Consider the following 25274-nt stretch of genomic DNA (forward strand, 5'->3'; position numbering starts at 1 on the left):
GCTGACGTTTCGGGCCTAGACCCTTCATCAGAGAGGGGGATGGGGTGAGGGTTCTGGAATAAATAGGGAGAGAGGGGGAGGCGGACCGAAGATGGATAGAGGAGAAGATAGGTGGAGAGGAGAGTATAGGTGGGGAGGTGGGGAGGGGATAGGTCAGTCCAGGGAGGATGGACAGGTTAAGGAGGCGGGATGAGGTAGTAGGTAGGAAAGGGAGGTGCGGCTTGGGGTGGGAGGAAGGGATGGGTGAGAGGAAAGTGAGAGAAAGAACAGGTTAGGGAGGCGGAGACGAGCCAGGCTGGTTTTGGGATGCAGTGGGGGGAGGGGACAAGCTGGTCTGGTTTTGGGATGCAGTGGGGGAAGGGGAGATTTTGAAGCTTGTTGAGTCCACATTGATACCATTGGGCTGCAGGGTTCCCAAGCGGAATATGAGTTGCTGTTCCTGCAACCTTTGGGTGGCATCATTGTGGCACTGCAGGAGGCCCATGATGGACATGTCATCTAAAGAATGGGAGGGGGAGTGGAAATGGTTCGTGACTGGGAGGTGCAGTTGTTTATTACAAACTGTGAGGAGGTGTTCTGCAAAGTGGTCCCCAAGCCTCCGCTTGGTTTCCCCCCTACCCAGCCTGGTCTACAGGTGGCGCCAAACCCACAGTAATGCTGTTCACCCTTAAGTGCCCTCACAGCAGTTAGGGATGGCCAATAAATGGCACACCAGCTTTTGATCTCTACAGGTCAATGAATGAATAAACAAAAGTTGCCCTTTACAGATGCTGGGCATTTTCAAAACGGTCTCACACACACAGCTGAAGTTCAAAACATAAGGTGATAAAACAGAGACGTAGAAACAGGAGCAAGAGTAGGCCATTCGGCCCTTCGAGCCTGCTCCACCATTCAACAGGATTGTGACTGATCACCCAGCTCAGTCCCTGGTTTCAACTTACTCCCACACCCTTTGATCCCTTTAGTCCGAAGGAATTATACCTGGCTCCTTCTTGAAGACATTCAGTGTTTTGACCTCAACCTCGTTCTGTGGCAGAGAATTGCATATGCTCACTATTAGCTGGGTGAAGACATTTCTCCTCATGTCAGTCCTAAATAGCCCACCCCTTATCCTTAGACAATGATGCCCTGGTTCTGCACTCCTGGGTCATCGGGAACATCCTTCCTGTGTTTACCCTGTCTCGCCCTGTTAGAATTTTATAGGTTTCTGTGAGATCTTGCCTCATTCTTCTAAGCTACAGTGAGTACAGTTTTAACTGTTCTAGCGTCACTTCATGTCCTGCCATCCCAGGAATCAGTCTGGTAAACCTTCACTGCACTCCGTCCATTGCCAGGACATCCTTCCTCACTTAAGGAGACCAAAACCTGCAGTAAATATTTACTGCAGTACTGCTGCAGCTCTGAGCCTACTTTCAGCGACAAATGTACAAGGACACCCAGGTGTTGTTGCACCTCGCCTTTTCCCAATCCATCACCATTCAAATAATAATCTGCCTTCCTGCGTTTGCAACCAAAGTGGATATCTTCACGTTATATCTTGTCTGCCATGCATTTGCCCACTCACTTTCCAAATCGCACTGAAACATCTGTGCGCCCTCCTTGTATTCCCACCTAGTTTACAGTCATCTCCAAACTTAGCGATATTACCTTGAGTTTTCTCCTCTCAATCATTGCGAATAGCTGCGTGCCAATCCCTGATCCCTGTGGTACTCCAATAGTCATTGCCTGACACTCAGAAAAACACAGTGATCAGAGATAATGGGGCCCTCTCTGATGAAGGGTCCAGGCCTGAAATGTCAGCTTTTGTGCTCCTGAGATGCTGCTTGGCCTGCTGTGTTCATCCAGCTCCACACTTTGTTAACTCGGAAAAACACATGTTTATTTGTACTGCCACCAGCTCCCTATCCACATCAGTGCACTATCCCCAAACCCATTCACTTTAATTTGACAAGAAAGTCTTTTACAATGGGACCTTATTGAAAAACTGCTGAAACTTCAAATAAACCACATCCACCAGCTCCCCCGATCAACTCTATTATTTACGTACTCAAAAAATTCCAATAGAGTAGTCTAGAATGATTTCCCTTTCATAAATCCACACTGACTCCATTTGATCTTGCCTCTGCTTTCTGAGTGCTCAGCTACTTTATATTTTAAGCGCTCCTTTATAATAGACTTGAGCAGTTTCCTCACCATCAAGGTCAGGTCAACTGGTCTATACTTTATGATTTTCCTTCCAACTGCTCTTTAAGTAAAAATCAGCTCCCCTCCAATCTATGGAAACTGTAGAAAGATGACCACTAAATGCATCCACTATTTCGGAGGCAACTTCCATAAATACTCCAGAATGTAGATTATCAGGCCTTGGGGATTTCAGTCTTTAATCCCATCAATTTCCCCAACATCATTTCCCTTTTGATATAGATTCACTTCAGTTCCTTTCTGTCATTAGACCAATTGCATTCCCTAACATTTTTGGGATGTTATTTGTGTCCTTTGTGAAGTCGGAACCATAATAAGTATTTAACTGGTTTGCCATCTCATTATAACCTCCCCAGTTTCTGGCTGTAGGAGACTGATATTTGGCTATACTAATGTTTTTCCCTTCACACACCTATAGAAGATTTTACAGTCAGTTTGTATGTTTCCCACATGCTTACTCTCTATTTCCCCCTCTTAACCATCGCCTGCTGTCTTTCTTTGCTGAAATCTAAATTGCTTCCATTCCTCAGGTCTGCTGCTCTTTTTGCCAATTGCATGTCCCTTCCTCGGATCTAATTAAAAATATTGAACACAGAACAGTACAGTACAGTACAGGCCCTTCGGCCCAAGATGCTGTGCCAACCTATTATCCTATTAAGATCAATCTCCCCCTCATACCTTACATTTTACTATAATCCATGTGCCCATCCAAGAACCTTTTCAATGTCCCTAATGTATCTGACACATTCTATCCCAAATTTTCATTGTTAGCCATCGTAATGATGACTACATGACACAGATTAAAAATATAGGCTGTCCTTGAGTCAAAATCCTGCAGTTCTCCACCTACTAGCATTGTGGATCAACTTCCAGCAGGAGGATTGCAGTGGTTCAAGAAGGCAGCTCACCACCACCTTCTCAAGGGGCAACTAGGGATGGACAATAAATGCTGGGCCTGGGATCCTGTAAATGAGACAAAAAAGTTTGGTGTGTTTTTGATTAACGCAGTGTGACTGCGCTCTCTCGCTTTGTTGACACCAAAATGGAGAAATCAGTGGAGAACTTGGGATTGAAATAATCTCCTTCCCAGACTCAGGAGAAATGGTTTCCCCTGAATTACATTTCGACTGCAATTCTTTTAATTAGGAATTGAGGGGAGGAAGCAGTTTGTTTATCTTTCAATATTTATCATAGATTTTCACAGAGCCAAAGGCTAAGGGGTTTGGTTATACCCTGAGCCCTTCAATTTCTCATATTTTCCTGTTAGCTCTAAGGTCCTGCTCATCTTCTCTGAAGACTAAAATCTGCTGGGAAGTACACAAGAGTAGAAGCCAAATAAATCTCTACATGTAGGTCTGAGGTAACGTCTAAAAGACTCAACAACCATTGCCCGTTGGTGCGCTCTGAAGAGACCAGCTGTGTGCAATGGAGACTGGCCCTCTGTTCAGACAGTGAATGTTACACTGAGGTTAAGGAATATAAACAACCAGGCTCCTGTCCCAGCCTGTGAAATATTGTCAGTAATAAATGGCACACTGTGACTCTAAAAATAACAACTAAATTCGTCAACATGCACCGTATCGCCGGGAGTTATAACAAACCTTGCGCTCTGTGTAAAACGGACCATTCTTTGGCGGAGCCGTTGGGGATAGTTCAATAGCTTCTGGTTCATGAAAGATGACGGTTGGTAAGGTCTCTTTCCGGAGTGTCAGAACATTCAGTTTCGTTTTCAACATGGTCTGAAAGTGCTGGAATTCAAAAGAATGAATGAGTTATTCTGAATTATCATTCATTGTTTGAACAACGTTGGGGTCCCCTTTAGCAACAGGATCCTTACGGCAAAATTAGAACAGGAATTCCTCTTGACAGTTTCTAAAAAAAATTCAGAGCAAGACTTCAGGTTTTTGTACATGTCAAAATATGAACAATAATTATGAATGATAAAGACATATATAAGGGAAATTGGAAAATGACTTTGAATTATGCCCGTGAACCAGAGGTGCATCGATATTTGACGAAGGAGCAGCGCTTCGAAAGCTTGTGATTTCAAATAAACCTGCTGGACTATAACCTGACATCGGGTGGCTTCTGGCTTTGTGCACCCCAGTCCAACAACAGCACCTCCACATCATCAATATGTAGGCATGGAATGAGGTCCAGTCAAATGTTTCAGATTTAAAAAATGTTTTTATCAGCAACAATAAATGAAATGCCACTGTGAACAATGTGCAATCGGGAAAGTGCCGCTTGTGCAGTGCATATTTTGATGGATAATCTGGATGGCAAACATTAGAAATACAACAATGGAGGTTTGAGTGGAAGCGCTTATAAAACTTCTACTTTCTCTCAACTTATACTGGTTTGAGACTTCATAACAATTGCTAGCTTGCAAAGCCATTTGAAAGGACTGTTAACTGTATTGCTGTGGGTGGGTTACATCTAGGTCAGTGAAGGCCAGCAGTTTCCTTCCCTCATGGGCAGCTTTTGTGTTGATTATTAGATTGTCAGTTCCAGACATTTAATGAATTCAAATGTGGTTGTCTGCTGCAGTGAAATCGAACCTAGGCTCCCAGGACACCAGCTGGGTCTCTGGGATCAACAGGCTAGCGACAAGAGCCTGCAATCAGTTGGAAACATTGTAGGAAGATGTTTTCTCCATGTCTCCATTATTGTTTGCCAGGAATGGAGATAATAATGAACTGAGCTGTGTAGATGAATTCCCCAAAGTTCTGATTTAGGAATTATCTGATATTTAGTTGGCAACACTCCCTTCCAGCTGGAAGTCACATTGTATGGAAATATAGTTTTGTGAGTTGTGTCCTAACACTCAATGAGACAACACAGTTCAAGCACTGGAAAGGTCCTGAAAACCTTTATGAGGATTAATACACGAGGAAATATACGGACACTTCGAAATTTGAACAATTTCATTTTGACCTGCAGGTTTCTATTAGTTCCTAGATAATTATGAATTCCAAAGGATTTTAATTCCATTAGTATTACATTTCTCTGACATGCTTTGAAACGAGTTGTACTGGACAATGTCTGTTTATATCTAAAGTAGGAATACTATTAAAAGAGGAACTACAACACAGTCTTAATCTTACTCTACTCCCCAAGTGAAATCAAAAATCTTTATAAGAGACCAAAGTTTTAGTGCCTTTCACAAGGAGAAATATTTTAAAACCAGCAATTCAACACAGAATGACAAAGGCTTAAAACCGCACCAAGTTCATTAATGTTCACATTAGAAAGGCTCAGTGTATCATTATCATAATCACACAGTACAAATGAGGCCATTCACCTCATCCAGTCTACACTATCTGGTACAAGTTCTAGCAAGCTCTTGTAAAGATATTTCCATATTATCATTTCAAGATGAAAGAAAAATCCTGAAGGACAAAGAATAACTGAGAATATCTTGCTTTCCTTTAGGAAAAGCTAGCTACGAGGTTTTCTTATTACTGACAAGTTAGAACTGGAAACAAAAATCACTACAAAGAGTATAATAATTACTTGGGCATTCATGGTGAGTTACAGGACAATCTTTCCACCTATAGGGAGAGCATGGATTCGAAAACAGCCCAGTTTGACAGGCCGTAAGGATCTGCTGTGAATTTTACAAAAATACTCTTAACCTAATTCCTAGGAGCATGGTGTTTCCCACCGCTCAGGACTGACGTAATAACATATTCATCTCAGTTAGAGACAAAGTCAACAGCAGTTGAGGTGTGAAATTGGGATGTCACATTGACAAAGATTGGAGGAGGAGAACTGCTCTGAACTTTTATGGTTGAGATACATTCCTGGAGAATTGTAGAGAGAATTCTTTATTCTCTCTTGGGCCAGTGCCAAATGTGATGAGTCAGATTGAGAGGTTACAATCCTAATTTTCCTGATTATTTTATCCAATTTGTGTATTTTTTTAAAATCAAAATTAATGGGCACTTGACAAAAAGTAATTGGAATGTTCTGAAGCATGATTTCAGAGAATCTAGCTTTCATTTTGAACCGATATCACAAAGTAGCATCTATAGATTGCGTTTAAATAGAATCTTTTAAAATGTCCCAAGATGCTTCACAGGAGTACAATAATTGATAAAATGACACTGAGCCACAACAGGAACTCTAGGGACGGTGTCAAAAGATTTGTTCAGAGATCAGTTAAAGGAAGAATGTAAGGTGGAGATGTTGTTTAGGGAGAGAATTCCATTCATATTGGCTGTATAATTTCACGAGTATGTACGGAGAGGTGCTGGTAATGTCTCTCGGTTAGTATTCCAGGATCTCAGGCTAAGGCTCTGTATTGAGATATTCACATTTTCCATTAGTCTGTGGCTGCATTTTCTAACTCTGAGCCTTCACTGCATAACAGCCTCTAACCACAGAGTCCATTCAGTGCCATGTAAAGCAGAGGCCACTCTGTTAAATGATGATGATAATTTATTGCAGGAAGGAAGTGGGAGTAGGAGCCAAGGCTGTTGAAAACCTCAACGGCAAATTCACTCATTTGGAATATCGCTGATATCACTGGGCCAATATCGACCTTGGCGAAGATTCACACTCTTGCTCAATCAACAAGACCACAAACTACCCAAAGATCGATTTTGTAGTAGGCCTGGGAGCTTATGGGACGACAACACACTCTTATTCTAACTCTATTGTCCAAGTGAAATCAAAAATCTTGACAAGAGACCAAAGTTTCAATGCTTCTCACACTCCACATTTAAAAGAACATTTGCTGCCATTTTTGCCTCCTCAAGTAAGTTGCCACCACCAAGCACAGCTTCTCTGCACCTCCACTGTCAACATTCTGCGGGAACCATCAGTCCAATGCAGTATGAAGAAAATGGAAGGCTGAATGACCAGCCACGATCCTACCGAACGGTGGAGCAGCCTCCAAAGGGTGAATGGCCTATTCCTGCTCCTGTTTATGTCAGTATCGCTAGCAAGGACTATGCTTGCTTCTCATTTCAATGACCCAAGTGGTCTGCTGAATTTCACAGCTCAGAGGTAACTGCTAACCTGGAATGGCAGTAGATGCTGTTTTCTAGGGAACCAGATGGGTTTTTACAACAACGATTATCACAGTCAAATAACTAGTTATACATCGCATAACTGAAAATAAACTTCACCAGCTGGAATGGCTGGATTTAAACCCTGGTATAAATCCACTGACATTGCCCCCCATAACTAGTGCTTCCTTAAATCAGTCTTCTTCTTGATGCAAGTACCACATTAAAGGAATTTTTTTGTTTCAGAATCAATTATTAGTATCAAATAAGTCCTGAAAGAACTGCGGATGCTGCAAACCAGAAACAAAAACTAAATTACTGGAAAAGCTGCTTGGCTGCTGTGTTCATCCAGCTCTACGCCTTGTTATCTCAGATTCGCCAGCATCTGCAGCTCCTACTATCTCTCACAGACTATAGACTCCTGACACATCTCTAGTTTTGGAAGTAGGGCAGGTATTACTCTCTCTGGATGGTCATAGAGTCCCTACAGTGTGGAACCATTCCATTTGGCCCACTGAGGCTGCGTCACCCCTCCACAGAGCATCCCACCCAGACCCACCTCCCTACCCTAGCCCTGTGACCTTGTATTTCGCATGGCTAACACACCTAGCCTGCACATCCTGTGGACACTACGGGCAATTTTGCATGGCCAAGCCTCCCTAACCTACACGTCTTTGGACTGTGGGAGGAAACGGGAGCACCCGGAGGAAACCCACGCAGACACTGGGAGAATGTGCAAACTCCACACAGACAGAGGCCCGAAGCTGGAATTGAACCTGGGTGCCCTCGCGCTGAGAGGCTGCAGTGCTAACCGCTGTAATAAAATGTGAGGCTGCATGAACACAGCAGGCCCAGCAGCATCTCAGGAGCACAAAAGCTGACGTTTCGGGCCTAGACCCTTCATCAGAGACGGGGATGGGGTGAGGGAACTGGAATAAATAGGGAGAGAGGGGGAGGCGGACCGAAGATGGAGAGAAAAGAAGATAGGTGGAGAGGAGAGTATAGGTGGGGAGGTAGGGAGGGGATAGGTCAGTCCAGGGAAGATGGACAGGTCAAGGAGGTGGGATGAGGTTAGTAGGTAGATGGGGGTGCGGCTTGGGGTGGGAGGAAGGGATGGGAGAGGAAGAACCGGTTAGGGAGGCAGAGACAGGTTGGACTGGTTTTGGGATGCAGTGGGTGGGGGGGAAGAGCTGGGCTGGTTGTGTGGTGCAGTGGGGGGAGGGGACGAACTGGGCTGGTTTAGGGATGCAGTAGGGGAAGGGGGATTTTGAAGCTGGTGAAGTCCACATTGATACCATTAGGCTGCAGGGTTCCCAGGCGGAATATGAGTTGCTGTTCCTGCAACCTTCGGGTGGCATCACTGCAGGAGGCCCATGATGGACATGTCATCTAGAGAATGGGAGGGGGAGTGGAAATGGGACTCCCCCTCCCATTCTCTAGATGACATGTCCATCATGGGCCTCCTGCAGTGCCACAATGATGCCACCCGAAGGTTGCAGGAACAGCAACTCATATTCCGCCTGGGAACCCTGCAGCCATATGGTATCAATGTGGACTTCACCAGTTTCAAAATCCCCCCTTCCCCTACTGTATCCCTAAACCAGCCCAGTTCGTCCCCTCCCCCCACTGCACCACACAACCAGCCCAGCTCTTCCCCCCCACCCACTGCATCCCAAAACCAGTCCTACCTGTCTCTGCCTCCCTAACCGGTTCTTCCTCTCACCCATCCCTTCCTCCCACCCCAAGCCGCACCCCCAGCTACCTACTAACCTCATCCCACCTCCTTGACCTGTCCGTCTTCCCTGGACTGACCTATCCCCTCCCTACCTCCCCACCTACACTCTGTCCACCTATCTTCTTTACTCTCCATCTTCGGTCCGCCTCCCCCTCTCTCCCTATTTATTCCAGTTCCGTCTCCCCATCCCCCTCTCTGATGAAGGGTCTAGGCCCGAAATGTCAGCTTTTGTGCTCCTGAGATGCTGCTTGGCCTGCTGTGTTCATCCAGCCTCACATTTTATTATCTCGGAATTCTCCAGCATCTGCAGTTCCCATTATCTCTGATACTGTGCTAACCACTGTGCCGTCCCCATCCAAATGCACCTCAAGAGTGGGTGTACACCCTGCTTTGAGGCATAATGAATGCTCCAAAGCTGAATGACATAACAGTTTTTTCAGCATTAAAGCTTAATACAAAGTTTTTCACTTTGGCAGTTCGGCTACATCCTGAACTGTTCTCATCAGGATATGACTCACTCAATGGCACAATCATGAGTGATTCATGAAGGAGAATGGGATTGTTTCTGGCAAGTGTTAGCGATCAGATTTTCCAAATATAACCATGTAGCATCGAAGTCAGACACCTTGGTGAATGCACTACCACATCATTGCAGCAGATGGAAATAGTTGAGAACACATTTCAGCAAAGTGTCTGGTATGCATTCTCAGCGCTGAAACACTGTACAGATTGAACAAAGCGCACCTGAAGCAGGAGAGATATAGCAAGAGGGTGAAAATGAGGGAAGCCTATCTGTTTATTTCTAACTAAAATAGGATTAAGCAGAGTACTAGACATTCAACTTCCTTGCCATGATTGATTGAGTTAATGAATCTAAAGTGAATGTACAGTGTTTGTGTGTCAGAAATAATTCTAAATCAGGAAAAGAAGAATACTTAGGCACTGGATCAATCTTGCTACAAGGCTTTTCGGGCCAAGGCTTTGCCTAGCAGCAGCAGAGTGCACAGTAGTTTCCACATGGACATCTGCCATTTATTGAATCCCTGCTCTTACTTAGTAAACAGTCTGTCAGCAACAGTCAGGGAACTGTTGAATTCTGTCTACGCTAACAACATCTTCCAGTTTTTCACGAGTTTCAAATGGCAACTGTCAATGGGATGGGTTGTGATAGCACTGGAGATGGTGCACAGGAGATTTACCCGGACAACAAAACGTGAAGCTGGATGAACACAGCAGGCCAAGCAGCATCTCAGGAGCACAAAAGCTGACGTTTCGGGCCTAGACCCTCTGATGAAGTTTCTAGGCCCGAAATGTCAGCTTTTGTGCTCCTGAGATGCTGCTTCGCCTGCTGTGTTCATCCAGCTCCACGCTTTGTTATCCTGGATTCTCCAGCATCTGCAATTCCCATTATCTCTGACACAGATTTACCAGCATGTTGCCTGGGCTGGAGAGTTACACAGAAACATAGGAGCTAGGAGCGGGAGGAGACCATTCATCCCTTCGAGCCTGCTCTGCCACTCATCACGATCATGGCTGATTGTCCAACTCAATAGCCCAATCCTGCTTTCTCCCCATAACCTTTGATCCCATTCGCCCCAAGTGCTATATCTAGATGCCTCTCGAATACGTTCAGTGTCTTGTCATCAATTACTTCCTGTGGTAATGAATTCCACAGGCTCACCGCTCTTTGGGTGAAGAAATGTCTCCTCATCTCCGTCCTAAAAGGTCTACCCAAATTCTCAGACTGTGGCCTCTGGTTCTGGACACACCCACCATCGGGAACACCCTCCCTGCATCTACCAGTTCAGTCCTGTTAGAATTTTATAAGTCTCTATGAGACACCCCAACGCCCTTGTTCGTCTGAACTGCAGTGAAAACAACCCAACCCAGTTGATCTCTCCTCATACATCAGTCTCTGGCATCAGCCTGGTAAACCTTCGCTGCACTCCCACGAGAGCTTCAGGTCCAGTTTCAGTGATGAAGAGAGATTGGACAGACTGGAGTTATTTTCCTTAGAGCAGAGGAGATGATTGGGACGGATACAATTATGGAGGGCATCAAGGGGGTAGATAGGAAGAAACTTTTCCCTTGGCGGTAGGATTAATGACCAGGGACAACAGATTTTAAGGGAAGGGGTGGGAATGGGTGCACTTCAATACATTGACCCTGGGGACAGATTGTGAACTGGCAGCATCTCACAAAGCCTCACATCAATGGGCTGAATCAATGAGACACCCTCAACTACTTTTATTTAAAAAAACAATAATTTCTCTTAGTCATACAATTGGCCATCCCCAGCTAGAATAACATTCATCACACAGTGGAAGTTAAGAGTTAGCCACGTTTGTGTGTGCCTGGGGTCAGATGTGGGTCAGGGCAGCAGCTTGTTTCCCATTAGACTCTAACTCCCAAACATTTTAATTGAATACAATTGCTATCATCTGCTCTTACAGGATCAAACCCTGCACTCCCAGGTGAATAGCTTAGTGATAACACCCACTAGGCTATCACCTCTGCCACCTTCGATGTAGAGGTATGGTAGTATGATTCCTGAAATATATTACCCTCACACTAATGGACAACATTCAAAACTTCAAAAGCATCCCATTTCATTCTCACACTTGACTAAGGCTTATGTTCAGCAGGTGTCTATGCTCTGGTTCTGCCACAGGCAGTCGTTGATTCATACAGCATGGAAACTCTGACCCTTCCGTCCAACCAGTCCATGCTGACCATAATCCCAAACTAAACTGGATCCACCTGATTGTGCCTGGCCCATATCCCTCCAAGCATTTCCTATTCATGTACGTATCTAAATGCCTTTTGAATGTTGTAACTATACCCCATCCTTCAATTCCCCTCGAACAAAAGCAGAAGTTGCTGGAAAAGCTCAGCAGGTCTGGCAGCATCTGTGGAGGAGAGAAAGCAGAGTTAATGTCTCGCGTCCAATGGTGCTTCCTTGGTTCTGATTTTCTCTTCACTGACACAGCAACTTCTGCTTGTGTTCCTGATTTTCTTTCGGGGTTTTTATTCACTACATTCCACATACAAACCATCCTCTGTGTAAATAAATTTGCCCCTCATGTCATTTTAAAATCTCTTTCCTCTCACCTTAAAAATGTGCCCCCTAGTCTAGAAATCCCCTATTCTATGGAAAAGACACCTACCGTTAACCCTATCTATACCCCAATTATTTTATAAACTTCTATCAGGTTGCCTCTCAGCCTCCTATGCTCCAGTGAAAAATGTCCTAGCCTCTCCAGCCTTTCTTCATAACTCAAACTTTCCAAACCCAGCACATCCTGGTAAATCTCTTTTGAACCTTCTCTAGCTTAATAATATCCTCCCTATAGCAGGGACAGTTGAAGATGTTCACATCACCAGGAGAAGCAAAGCTAATGACGAGAATTACCTTCAAAATATCACCTCTTGGAAGAACTAGATGTGGCACAGGAACTTTCCATCTCGGAAACTTGGACTCCAATCTCTCTCAGGTAGATAGGATTTAAAAAAAAACTCAACTTGCAAATTGCAAAGTTCTCGTGAAGTGGTCATAGATAGAGCCATCCCAATTGCTGGTCATTCCGATACATTAAACCTCACAAAGAGAAGACACAAGTTGATGGATTTGGATATAAGGCTAGATGGGAGATGATGGCCTAGTGATATTATCACTAGACTGTCAATCCAGAGACCCAGATAACATCTGGGGGCCTGGGTTCAAAGTCCACCAGGGATTTGAATCCAATAAAAATCTGGAATTAAGAATTTAATGATGACCATGAATCCACTGCCAGTTGTCAGGGGTGAAAAACGTACCTGGTTCACGAAGTCAGGAACCTGCCATCCTTAACTGGTCTGGCCTACATGTGACTCCACACCCACAGCAATGTGGCGGACTCTGGGCAATTAGGGGTGGGCAATAAATGCTGCCTGGCCAGGGATGCTCTCATCCCATGAACAAATAAAACAAAGTCCCGTTTGTGGGATTGTTTTAGTGTTGGAAACAGAGGAAGATGTTCAGACCTTCGCTGTCCATCTGGCTCTGGTCTCTCAGACATCAGTGCAAACATTCTACTTCATACTGCAATGTGTGGGATGGAAGTAACTTAGGGAACTCCAGATCCTGAGTTGGTGAAGAAGTGATATGTGAGCAGTAAGGGCCAAAATTTAAAACTACCAAAGAGCAAAGAAAACATAAGTGTCAAAACAAAACTGTTCACCTGCAAATAATTCTGTTGCTGCACTTCATTTATTCATAAGTGTTAACTTCAAAACAAAGTGTGGGGCTGGATGAACACAGCAGGCCAAGCAGTATCTCAGGAGCACAAAAGCTGATGTTTCGGCCCTGGACCCTTCATCAGAAAACGGGGGTGGGGAGAGGGAACTGAAATAAATAGGGAGAGAGGGGGAGGCGGACTGAAGATGGATAGAGGAGAAGATAGGTGGGGAGGAGAGTATGGGTGGGGAGGTAGGGCGGGGATAGGTCAGTCAAGTGAGAGCGGACAGGTCAAGGGGGCAGGATGAGGTTAGTAGGTAGGAAATGGAGGTGCGGCTTGAGGTGGGAGGAGGGGATAGGTGAGAGGAAGATCAGGTTAGGGAGGCGGGGACGAGCTGGGCTGGTTTTGGGGTGCAGTGGGGTGGGGAGGGGAGATTTTGAAGCTTGTGAAATCCACATTGATACCATTGGGCTGCAGGGTTCCCAAGTGGAATATGAGTTGCTGTTCCTGCAACCTTAGGGTGGCACCATTATGGCACTGCAGGAGGCCCAGGATGGACATGTCGTCGAACGAATGGGAGGGGGAGTTGAAATGGGTTCGCGACTGGGAGGTGCAGTTGTTTATTGCGAACCGAGCGGAGGTGTTCTGCAAAGCGGTCCCCTCCCCAATGTACAGGAAGCCACAACAGGTACAGCGGATGCAGTATACCACATCCAGCATCTGCAGTTCCCATTATCTCTTAACTCCCAAGCAATGCTGCATTCGGAAACAGTCACTGTGTTAGTGCAGTCAGTCTGTGCTGTTTAAGGATATTGATTGTAACAAGTTCGGGGGCTGGATAACTCAAGGGGGCTGGATGACTGCACACTGTTGGCTCAATTCCCACACTGGCTGAGGTCACAATGAAGGACTCTCCTTCCCAACCTCTCCCCTTGCCTGAGGCATGGTGACCCTCAGGTTAAACCAGGAACAAGTCATCTCTCTCTCTCTCTCTCTCTCTCTCTCTCCCCCTCTCTCTAATGAGAGAGCAAGACTACGGTGACACCCAAGAAGATTTGTACATTAGCTTCAACATGTCACCGGCTGGCAGTATAACAGAGATAATGGGAACTGCAGATGCTGGAGAATCCGAGATAACAAGGTGTGGGGCTGGATGAATACAGTAGGCCAAGCAGCATCTCAGGAGCACAAAAGCTGACGTTTCGGGCCTAGACCCTTCATCAGAGAGGGGGGAGGGGGAGAGGGTCCTGAAATAAATAGGGAGAGAGGGGGAGACAGATAGAAGATGGAGAGAAAAGAAGATAGGTGGAGAGGAGATGGCAGTAAGATCGTAAACACGGACAATGTTTACTCATAGTGAAAAACCTGAACTTTGCTGTCTAGCAATGACAAGGCATTTTATAGCATCCTTCTTGTTGCAATTATCTAGTCTATAGCTTGTGTGTTTTAGCATGTAATTTTAAATTAAGAATTTAAGTTAATTTGAAAATAAATACACCTGAAGTGTCATCTACAACATGTAAACGGTAGGTCAGGCTGCTTTACAGCTGGAAAAGTAAGATCAGGAATAAATCACGGGTTTGCTGATTGGGAGATGTGGTGTCTACACTGTATGCTTGTTTTTGTGGTTAAAACTAAATTAGTTGAAAGCTTTCACTTAATTTTGAAAGGCTATAAAACCTAATTACTTCACTAGATCAAAGACAAAATTGTAAGTGAGGGATAATTAACTTAAAAGTCAGGTTAAAGACAACTGAGAATACGCTACGTCTTCAGGGGAGATGGAGCTTAAGAAGATGCTCTAGTCTTAATATATCTGGGTGTATGTTTGCCAGTAAAGGTTAGTTACAGTTTGCAGCCAGGATAGTGGCCAAGCATAAGGAGTGGCTCGAGGCCTGAACATTAACTGTATAAGTCCTGCCCTCATTTGTTTTAACATAATACAATACTGTGCATTGATCCAAATTAAACTCTTCCTTGTGCTCCTGAGATGCTGCTTGGCCTGCTGTGTTCATCCAGCCTCACATTTTATTATCTTGGAATCTCCAGCATCTGCAGTTCCCATTATCTCTAAACTCTTCCTGCCACTGCTCTGCCCACCGACCCAATTAATCCACATCTCTTTGTAAGCTTAGATGACTAGCTAAAGTTTACCATGAAGAAGGTTAAGTCCCAGGGAACGGCGGCTCAGTTTGGGGAAAACATGATGGCTAAACGAAAGCCCTGCAGCTGAGAAACAACTTTGCAACAGCTTAGTGAAGATAGCATGATTGCTGATGCTGAAATTGTGCCAGTAATTGGCAGAAATCTCAGAAATCCTGGGGCGAGCATACTGTGGGAGAATAGTTTGAACTGTCAAGGTGTGACCAATCATTGAGGCACTCCATGTCAGAGGGCTTTCTGAGCATTTCAAGGTGAAATCTTTACAAGTGAAGATTCAAATAGGACAGTGTTTCAATCAATAGCCCACAGTATTATTAATATTTGGGTGAGATCTGTTTTAACCAGTCATTTAAAAGGGAAATCTGACACATGTCCACTAACAGTTTGTATGGTAACCTACATATTTTGTCAATCCTCAACATTAAAATCAAAGTTGTACATATTGTGTATTTAATTTAAAATCATCTTATCTGTTCATTATACCTACTTTAATCAATATTGCTTATGTTTTGTCGAGAGAAATCAGAGTTAACATTCTGGATCCAATGACCCTTCCTCAGAACTGATGGTAACTAGGAAAATTAATAATTAATTCAAAGGGTCACTGGAGCCGAAACAATAACACTGCTTTCTCTCCACAGATGCTGCCGGACCTGCTGAGCTTTTCCAGCAGTTTATGCTTTTGTTTCTGATTTCTAGCACTCACAGTTCTCTCAGATTTAATTTTGCTTACATTTGCCTTGTTCAGATTTGTATAATGGTGCTTTTTGGGTCTTAATTGAGCCCAAGAATTCTGTTGGCTATTTTCTTCCCTTTCTCTTCACCCGCACGATCTTCTTTAAAAAGGCTAAAGTTCATCACGCCAGGTCCCAGCAAAGATCCACTTTTTCCAGTATTCCCAGTTTCTTCTTCAATCATCAACAATCCCAGAATTTAATCATTCACTCAGGTGAAGCAGGCAAGATCAAATGAAGAACAAAAACGGAAGTTGCTGGAAAAGCTCAGCAGGTCTGGCAGCATCCGTGAAGAAAAATGTCAGAGTTAACGCTTCAGGTCTGGTGACCCTTCCTCTGAACCTCATCAGACCTGAAACATGAACTCTGATTTTTTTCTTCACAGAGGCTGCCCGACCCGCTGAGCTTTACCAGCAACTTCTGTTTTTGTTCCTGCTTTAACAGCATCCGCAGCTCTTTCAGATTTTAAGATCGAAATGAACCTTCCTGAAGGTAGCATCTAGAACAGAGTTTGCAGAGAGTTCTCCGAATGTTGTTGATTCACAGGCTTCTAGGCATTTATTCAGTCTGCTGGTACAGGTCCATAATCTCAATAACGATGTGAACAATACCAGCTTTTATTGAATGAATGTTGGACTTGCTCACTCAAGGAATGTGGTTACATTTCTGACAACTGAAGAGGAGCTTTACAACTGAGTAATAAAAGTGAAAATATACAAACGTTTTTTTAGAAAAAACTAAATGACCATTATGTCATGATTTGAGCTTTTGAAGTTTGGACCAATTTGCTCGTTTTGGAAATGGGAGTATATCTTTCCCCACTCCCTGAAGGCAAAGTTTATAAAAAGTGATGCCAATTATATGGAATTATTTTTCTTTGACGTTGTGCTGAAAGCAAAATATACTCCCTGACAATTAAAAAATTTGAACTATTCAATATTAGCTTTAACAGGATAATAAATTGTATGCTAACTGTATGTCCTAATGCACTGCTCACTACTTGTGTGATACTCAGAGGATTATGAGCTTATGTTTTCATTGAAATCTAATGGGAGATCCTATCAAAAAAATTAAAATACTACGGGACATTTTACTAGGTTAATACACTGGCAGAGACGGTGTTTATTAGTTTCAATCTGTTGCTCTCCTGTTTTCTTTGTAAAAGGGGTTTCAGCATTTCTGAGGCTTTTTGCTCCTACGATTGTATTATTGAACCTGCACTGCTACACACGCTCTGATCTGCAACTACATATTCTGAGGTTAGCTCCATTTCACACCGAGCTGTGGAAAGCATGTTACAATCAGGAGATGACTGTGGTGTGGTCGGGGGTTTGGGGCTGGCGGTGAAGAGGGGAATGGTCGGGGGGGGGAAGGGGTGTAACATCGGGGGTCTGGCTGATGTTGGAAATGCAGTAAAGATCCAGCTTTGAAAAATCTTAGAATGACTGAAGAGTTTGACAGCAGGTTGGGGAACACCTAAGTCATTCGTACAGACAGTAAGCTAATAAACCTCAGCAGGACCATAACCTGAAACTAAACCCGGGCCTAACGAGATTCCTTGAGGCAGTAGTTACTCCATGACCAACTGAAAGTAGTCTCTCATTCTATCCATATTTCAGGTTGTTCTAGTAAGATATACTGTCCTCTCATTCCAAGCAGCTGGATTAATGCTATCCCCTGCAAAAGTGACAGCAGAAAAGCAACGACTTTGCATTCCCAAAAGAAATAACATGTTTCATTGGTACATTTTCAGACAGAAACATTTCCATTTAGAATATAACTGGGATGAAATGCTTACACTGGAGGGAAGAGAGAAAGAGAGAGAGAAAGAATAAAGAAGATCTGAAAAGATAATGGGAACTGCAGATGCTGGAGAATCCGAGATAACAAAGTGTGAACCTGGATGAACACAGCAGGCCAACCAGCCTCTCAGGAGCACAAAAGCTGACGTTTCAGGCCTAGTCCCTTCATCAAAACGGAATGCAGTTTTCAAATATCGGGATTTAAGGGTTTTAGGTAAGTTACATAAGGACCCAGTAGTATTTCACATCCCCTCTCCTGCAATGACCACCAATCTATAATGAGAAGACACAGACCTGGAAAGGAAAATCAGATAGTACCTAGACTCAGGGAGAAAATGTCTACGATAAACATTAGGAAATTCTAGAGAGAACTAAACAGACATGCGACAGGAAAAGTAATGAGAGGAGATTTAACTGAGATATGGAAGTTGCTAATGGGGATTGACCATATAGACGCAGAGCAGATGTTCCCTCGTGCGGCAACTAGAATGAGAGTTTCATAGTTTTAGGATAACGGGTAGCAGATTTAAAACACAGAAATTACTTCTCTCAAAGGGTCATGAATCTGTGGATTTCATTCACTTAGAGTGTAGGTGGATGCTAGGACACTGAGTAAATTTAAAGAGGAGGTAGACAGATCTTTGACCGGTGATGGATCGAAGGGTTAGGAATGGTGGGCAGGAAATTGAATTGAGGCTGAGATGAGATCAGCCATAATCATACCAAATGGCAGAGCAGGCTCGAGGGGCTGAATGGCCTCCTGCTGCTCTTAGTTCTTTAAGCACAGCCTATCAAATACACTGACTCGGTGATAGGAACACAACTCCAGCATCAGACCCTAAAGCTGGTATTCCTTAAGCAGCAAAAAGAAATATTAAAAAGGTACAAATCCCTTTTCTACAAGCCAACTCTAAGACTCCTGTTTACAAAGTTTGTGCAATTGGGAACAATGGAATTAAATTCTAAATTTCAGTAATAAAATGCAGGCAGGGTGTCTTTTCTGTTGCTGCTTTTACTCTAACAGTAACTTTGGACCTTTTCATCAGTGACTGGCTCCACAAGGTCATCTCCCAGATAAACATATTGGACCCAGATGTGAATATTCTATATATGAACATAGGATCCTATAATCTTAGGCAACTATCAAAGCAATGACACTGCGTAATGAGACCATTGTTAGAGCTCAGTTATTACAATAATTCTCTAGTGTACAAAGTCTATTCATTAAGAGAATCTTCATCTTACCATTACATCTGCACAACAAGAAATATTTTGTCAAATACAATATACAATCAGATGCCTTTTTCTCCAACCATGCTGAAAAATCATTTTACAATCATTGTGACTAGCTGCTCATTTCGAAAATCCTTGAAATTATTGGTGACAAGTTATATTAGCCATAAAAGCATGTTGGGAAAATGCTGAAATCATATATTTTCATGCGACAACACCACATTATTTGATTCAGAACAAAGCAGAAAATATATCAAACATTTTTGATGGTGATGATATCTCTGAATTATTTTATTCTGACCTGCATAAGCTTTGTTTTTAACACTGCAATATTTTTAAGATCATATAATGTAGGAGTAGGGGTAGGCCATCCAGTCTGTTTTACGGTTCAATGAGATCATGGCCGATTGGATAATTCTCACCTCCTCTTTCCTGCCTTTTCCCCATAACCCTCAATTCCCCTTACTGCTTCAAAATTGGTTTGTCTATCTCAGCCTTGAATATACTTAATGACCCAGTCTTCTGTGATAAAGAATTCCACAGGTTCATTACCTTCTCAGAGAAGACAAAACTTCTCTTCAGTCTCAAATGTGTGACCCCTTACTCTGAGGCAATACTGTCTGGTCCTGGCCTCTTCCACAGAGAGAAACAGCCTTTCTGCATCTACCCTGTCAAGCCTCATAAGTTTCATTTCAATAGGGTCGCCTCTTATACTTCTAGCCTGCAATCAGCACGGGCCCAATCTACTCCGTCTCTAGGGGTCAATCGTCTTAGTTGGCTGTATCGCTGGTGTGTACCATAGAGTGATACTAACAACGTGGGTTCCATTCCCGCACTGGCTGAGGTCACCACAAAGGACTGTCCTTCTCAGCCTCTCCCCTCGCCTGAGGCACAGGGACCCTCAGGTTAAGCCACCCCCAGCTATCTCTGTCCAAATGGGAAAGCAGCCCTATGGTCTACGACAACTTTACCTTTGCTCGACCTCTCTTCAAGACAGTCCCTTCACACCAAAGGTCAGCCTAATGATCCTTCTCGGGGCTGTTTTCAATGTATCCTTCCTTCGGCATGGGGCCTACAACTGTTCACAGGATTCCATTTGAATGAAAATATTTGAAGTCTAGTCTGACTAGAGCCTTGTGAGAGCGAATTACTGCAGATGCTGGAATTTGTACTGAAAACAAAAAAATGCTGAAGATCCGTGCCTGACCTGCGGTGATCGCCAGCATTTTTTTTGTTTTCTGATTAGTGCCTCATATAGTTTGAGCAAGTCTTCCTTACTTTTATATCCCATTCCCTTTGTAATAAAAACCAAGATCCTATTTGCCTCCCATCACCCACTGAACTTGGATACTAACTTTGTGATTTATGGATGAGGACTGCCAAATCTCTCTGTTCCATTGACTTTCTGCAGTCCTTCTCCACTGAAGTAACATTCAGCTCCTCAATTCCTCCTGCCAAAACTTAATATTCTGAATTTCTCTCCTCAGTATTAACAAATTTCCAATGGTTCTTTTGTTTCTATTGCATTATTCCATGAACGATTTGTAACTCCAAATCCCTGTTGTTAATTGTCAGTATATAGTGACTTTAATCAGTGAAAAAGTTATAACTGTAAGACAAATTTTGACATTCAAGCATTATGTTTGAAAGAATTGCATTAGCTGTCAGAATTGTACATATATTAGGCTGGCATTTATTTTTGCAAATTACATTGCACATATTAGACTGAAACAAAAATGGTTTGGTATTTATTTGAAAAATGAGAATGTGGGAAGGATTAAGCTTTTCTACTTATCCATCCTTTTTACCCTACTGTTATAGAGCGGAGCAAACCCCCCTCAAAATATATTAAGGAGACAGCCTAGACCCGAACTTTTCCCTATTTTAACAGCAAGTGCCAGGCATTGTGTTATAGATACAAATCGGTTGGTTGAACTACCCAACTTGAAGCAAAACACACTTTATTCATACCCTGTAGTTAAAAAACAACAAAAGAAAGAAATTGGAATAACTCTATTGGAAACCTTAATAGATCATTTAACTACTAAGCAGTAACTGTTCCAGGAGTAGTACCATCCCATAAACCCACCCTCGGCAAGGGCAAATTCAGTAAAACAGACTGTCTCATATGTAATTCTAGCAGCAGGAAGAGAACCCCAGCTTTTAGTTGTAACAGAGAGTGGAATAAGAGCTTCCACATCCAGCTTCAAGACCCCAGCAACTGCTGAAAGTTAAAGCTAAAAACCCCAGTTCTGTACGAGCTTGTTCCCACCCATTCAGGCTGCTTCTATTGTTCCGAATTTAGGAAAAAATCCCATGGCCTCACAAGCTGTTTCTTTTATGAAGCAGACTGCTTTTCACCCTCTCAACCTTTCTTTACGTATAAAAGTATGATCCTTTTCAACCTCTCCCCTCACCTAGAGTGATAGTGTTGTCACACTACTCTGACATCAAGGACTAGCAAATGCCAGTCAGTGAATCATGCAAAGGGGTGATTATAGAATCCTAAAATTATCCTGGCTGATGTCAGACAGTGAAGGAAAACCGTTCCTGAACTGTTACCCTTCTAGCCTGCACTGTCTGACATCAACCAGGATAATTTTAGGACTCTATAATCACCTCGTTGGGGCTTGGATTAGAGAAGCGAAAATTGCTTGTAAGGAACTATAGATTCTTGAAACTAGAACTTGGGTTGAGGATGTGAAAATAGCCTTCAGGGGAATTTGGATATTTAATGGTTACATCCTCAATTTGAGGGTTGCAAAATCACACCTGGCACCACAATTTGACTGAGGCAGCAGACCAAATAAAAAGGGGATTGAACCCTGTGCTATAGGCACCAGTCCCAAAAAATACATCACCTCGGGAGCCTACAGTCCAATGGCCTGAATATTGACTTCACCAACTTCAAAATCTCTCCTCTCCCAACCTGTCCATCTTCCAACTCACCTATCCGCTCTACCCTTCCCACTGGCCAACCACGATAACCCCCTAGCTGCATCCATCTCTCTCCATCTCACCTACCCTCCCCCCAGTCCCATGCCCCTCCATCTCCCCAGACGTGAACGTTAACCTCCCTGCTCCTCAGATGCTGTCTGACCTGCTGTGCTTGACCAGCTTCATACTAATTGCCATTCACTCGATGTCTTACCTAACCAAGCTAACCCAATCTCATGAGATCAAAACTTCTGTTCGATTCCCTGTGCTGCTTTGATCCAGCATCATTCACTTTTATTCATGGGATGAGGGCATCACTGGCCAGGCAGCATTTATTGCCCATCCCTAACTGCCCAGAGGGCAGTTCAGAGTCAACCACATTGCTGTGGGTCTGGAGTCACATGTAGACCAGACCAGGTAAGGATGGCAGTTTCCTTCCCTGAAGGACATTAGTGAACAGATGGTTTTTCCAACAATCGACAATGGATTCACGGTCATCATTAGATTCTTAATTCCAGATACTTATTGAATTCAAATTCCATCATCTGCCGTGGCGGGATTTGAACTGGGTCCCCAGAATGTTGTCTTGTCTCTGGGATAACAGTCCAGCAATAGTACTAGTAGGCCACCACCTACCTAGCTATAATCCAGCCACCTGAGGCAAAAGATGACAGCATTTCAAACACAAACTATCTTACCGTGGATAGCCCACAGCCTTTTGTGCTAATTTGTAAAGCAATGTGCCTGGAGTCAGTCCTGTTGATAAAACCAGCAATGCCCCAAATCAAATTAATCCCCATTCCTACTTTCTGATAATTGTGTTCATTTTCAGAGAGCTTCGTAAAAATTAAGCATTTCTTTATAAAAACTGGAAGAACTGTGGATGTTGCCACTTGTCTGGCTATCTGCTGGCCTTTGCGATATAATTCACTTGTTGATTCAGCTAAAAACAAAATAACTACAGTAATGTGGATTTTAGCAGTGCAAAATCCATTGTGGTCAATAATATACCAAAGTCTGAAAGTCTCTTTCGCAAATATAATTGAAAAGGACAATAGCTGTCCCAGTCCAATGAATGGTGTTGCTTCGAGATATGTTGGAATTGCATTTGTCCTCCTATGTTTCATTTTGATTGTGTTATGTTACTGTTTAATATACAGAGAAGGAAAAAGGGCTGGATATTTTGTCACCTCAAATGTTCAAGCCAGGAAAACTATTTTTATTCACGGTGTGCAATTAAGCTTTTTCATTGTTCCTGTTTTGATCACAATAGGAACGGGTAAAAAGCATTCACTGACAGCATTATCCCTCATCAATACAGTCATTTTCTCTGTGGCTCAGTGTCTCAGTCCTGTGGTCTATGGCCTCAGATGTAAAGAGCTTTGAAATAAGTTAACAAAGACCAAATTCTGCTGCTGCACTTTTAAAATTGGGAAGAGAAATAATTATGCTTTTCAGCAGGATGTCAACCTTGTGACTGCTCCTGTGACTGATGCCCACAGCAGCCAGGTTTGCATTCCCTAATAATTTTCCTAGGATGGTGACGGCGAGCACGAGGGGGCATAGCTTTAAATTGAGGGGTGAAAGATATAGGACAGATGTTAGAGGTAGTTTCTTTACTCAGAGAGTAGTAAGGGAATGAAATGCTTTGCCTGCAACGGTAGTAGATTCGCCAACTTTAGGTACATTTAAGTCGTCATTGGATAAGCATATGGACGTACATGGAATAGTGTAGGTTAGATGGGCTTCAGATCGGTACGACAGGTCGGCACAACATCGAGGGCCGAAGGGCCTGTACTGTGTTGTAATGTTCTATGTTCTATGTTCTAAGTTCTAAAAATCGGTGGAAAAGCTCAGCAGGTCTGGTAAAGAAAAATCAGAGTGAACATTTCGAGTCCAATGGCCCTTCCTCAGAACTCTTGCTGATGAGCCTATTTTCAGCTGTAGTAATCAAATTGCACCAGTTTAAAATCACTATTAAATATGCTAAGCAACACTTTTAAAAGCAGAGATAGTAGGAACTGCTGATGCTGGAGGATCTGAGGTAACAAGGTGTAGAGCTGGATGAACACAGCAGGCCAAGCAGCAGCAGAGGAGCAGGAAAACTGACCTTTCAGGTCTGGACCCTTCTTCAGAAATGGGGGAGGGGAAAGGGGTTCTGAAATAAATAGGGAGAGATGGGGATGTGGATAGAAGATGGATAGAGGAGAAGATAGGTGGATAGAAGATGGATAGAGGAGAATATAGGTGGAGAGGAGACAGACAGGTCAAAGAGGTGGGGATGGAGCCAGTAAAGATGAGTGTAGGTGGGGAGGTTGGATGAGGGATTGGTCAGTCCAGGGAGGACGGACAGGTCAAGGAGGCAGGGATGAGGTTAGTAGGTAGGAAGCACTTTTTTTGAGAGAAAAGGGACATTCTCGATACAATACCTGAATTTGTTGCTTCATGGCTAATTTAACATTTGACAACATACAAACACATTGAGAGGGAAAACTTGAGCAGAAGAGACTCGCTCAGTTTTGACCACAGTCTGTCACCAATGTAGTAACTTTTCATGACAAAGCTCGACACTACTGGTTGAAGACTACTTCCATCAGAGGGGTTCTGATGAGCCACCAACCGTCTGCAACAGCAGCTGATTTACCTCTTTCAGTAAAACCCAAGTGAAAGCTCTAGGCAATGGCTTGAAGCATGACGCGATCTTTCCCCAGATGTTTTCTCTTACAGATTTAATGCGCCCTCAATAAAAAAAAGTTTATTTACACAGCTGCTGTAATGTAATTTTAACACATGGCCTATTTTAGTAAACATATAAAAATATTTGAATGAAGCATAAATTATGTTGCAATTTCATAAACATGTTGTAATCTGTAATTTATTGAAATTTAATAAGGATGTTTGAGCTTTCTTATCAGTTTGCGCCAATATTCATATTCGTGAATTTATTTTTACTTCATCATCCTTTGCTTGAAGTGAGTGCTGAACTAACTTCTAATCTCTGGCAGCTACACTGTGATAGGGGACCAGCTTCCTTCTCCTTGGCAGTCAGTGATACGGTATCTAATTATTCCAATGACATTCCAATGCCTGGAAGAATGGAGACACTCTGCTTTCAATCTTCTACTAACCCTCTGGTATCCTGCATCCACTGCTTCACAGCTGGTGGTATCACATACCCTGCAAACTCCAATATACAGTACGCATCAGCTCCATGCATCACCCATTCAATCCTT

The 25274-nt window shown here is 43.3% G+C and overlaps 2 protein-coding genes across 4 annotated transcripts in view; one reads left to right on the plus strand and one right to left on the minus strand.

Moving 5' to 3' along the window:
* pid1 (phosphotyrosine interaction domain containing 1) overlaps positions 1 to 25274 on the minus strand; it is a 113680-nt gene that overhangs the window by 59666 nt on the left and 28740 nt on the right. For 2 of the 3 annotated variants that reach the window (XM_059651232.1, XM_059651231.1), the window contains exon 2: positions 3804 to 3950. In XM_059651232.1, the coding sequence (XP_059507215.1) occupies positions 3804 to 3950 (147 nt within the window). Of the gene's footprint in view, positions 1 to 1647; positions 1750 to 3803; positions 3951 to 25274 lie in introns of those variants that run through there. The other variant, XM_048542899.2, reaches the window with a different exon arrangement.
* On the plus strand, positions 4734 to 23565 carry LOC125457459 (uncharacterized). The gene is given in 4 exon segments (XM_059650928.1): positions 4734 to 4840; positions 6966 to 7108; positions 16084 to 16284; positions 22874 to 23565. Coding segments are annotated over 4 exon segments (1143 nt in total).

This window comes from Stegostoma tigrinum, chromosome 14, assembly GCF_030684315.1.
Source record: "Stegostoma tigrinum isolate sSteTig4 chromosome 14, sSteTig4.hap1, whole genome shotgun sequence".
Lineage (NCBI taxonomy): Eukaryota > Metazoa > Chordata > Chondrichthyes > Orectolobiformes > Stegostomatidae > Stegostoma > Stegostoma tigrinum.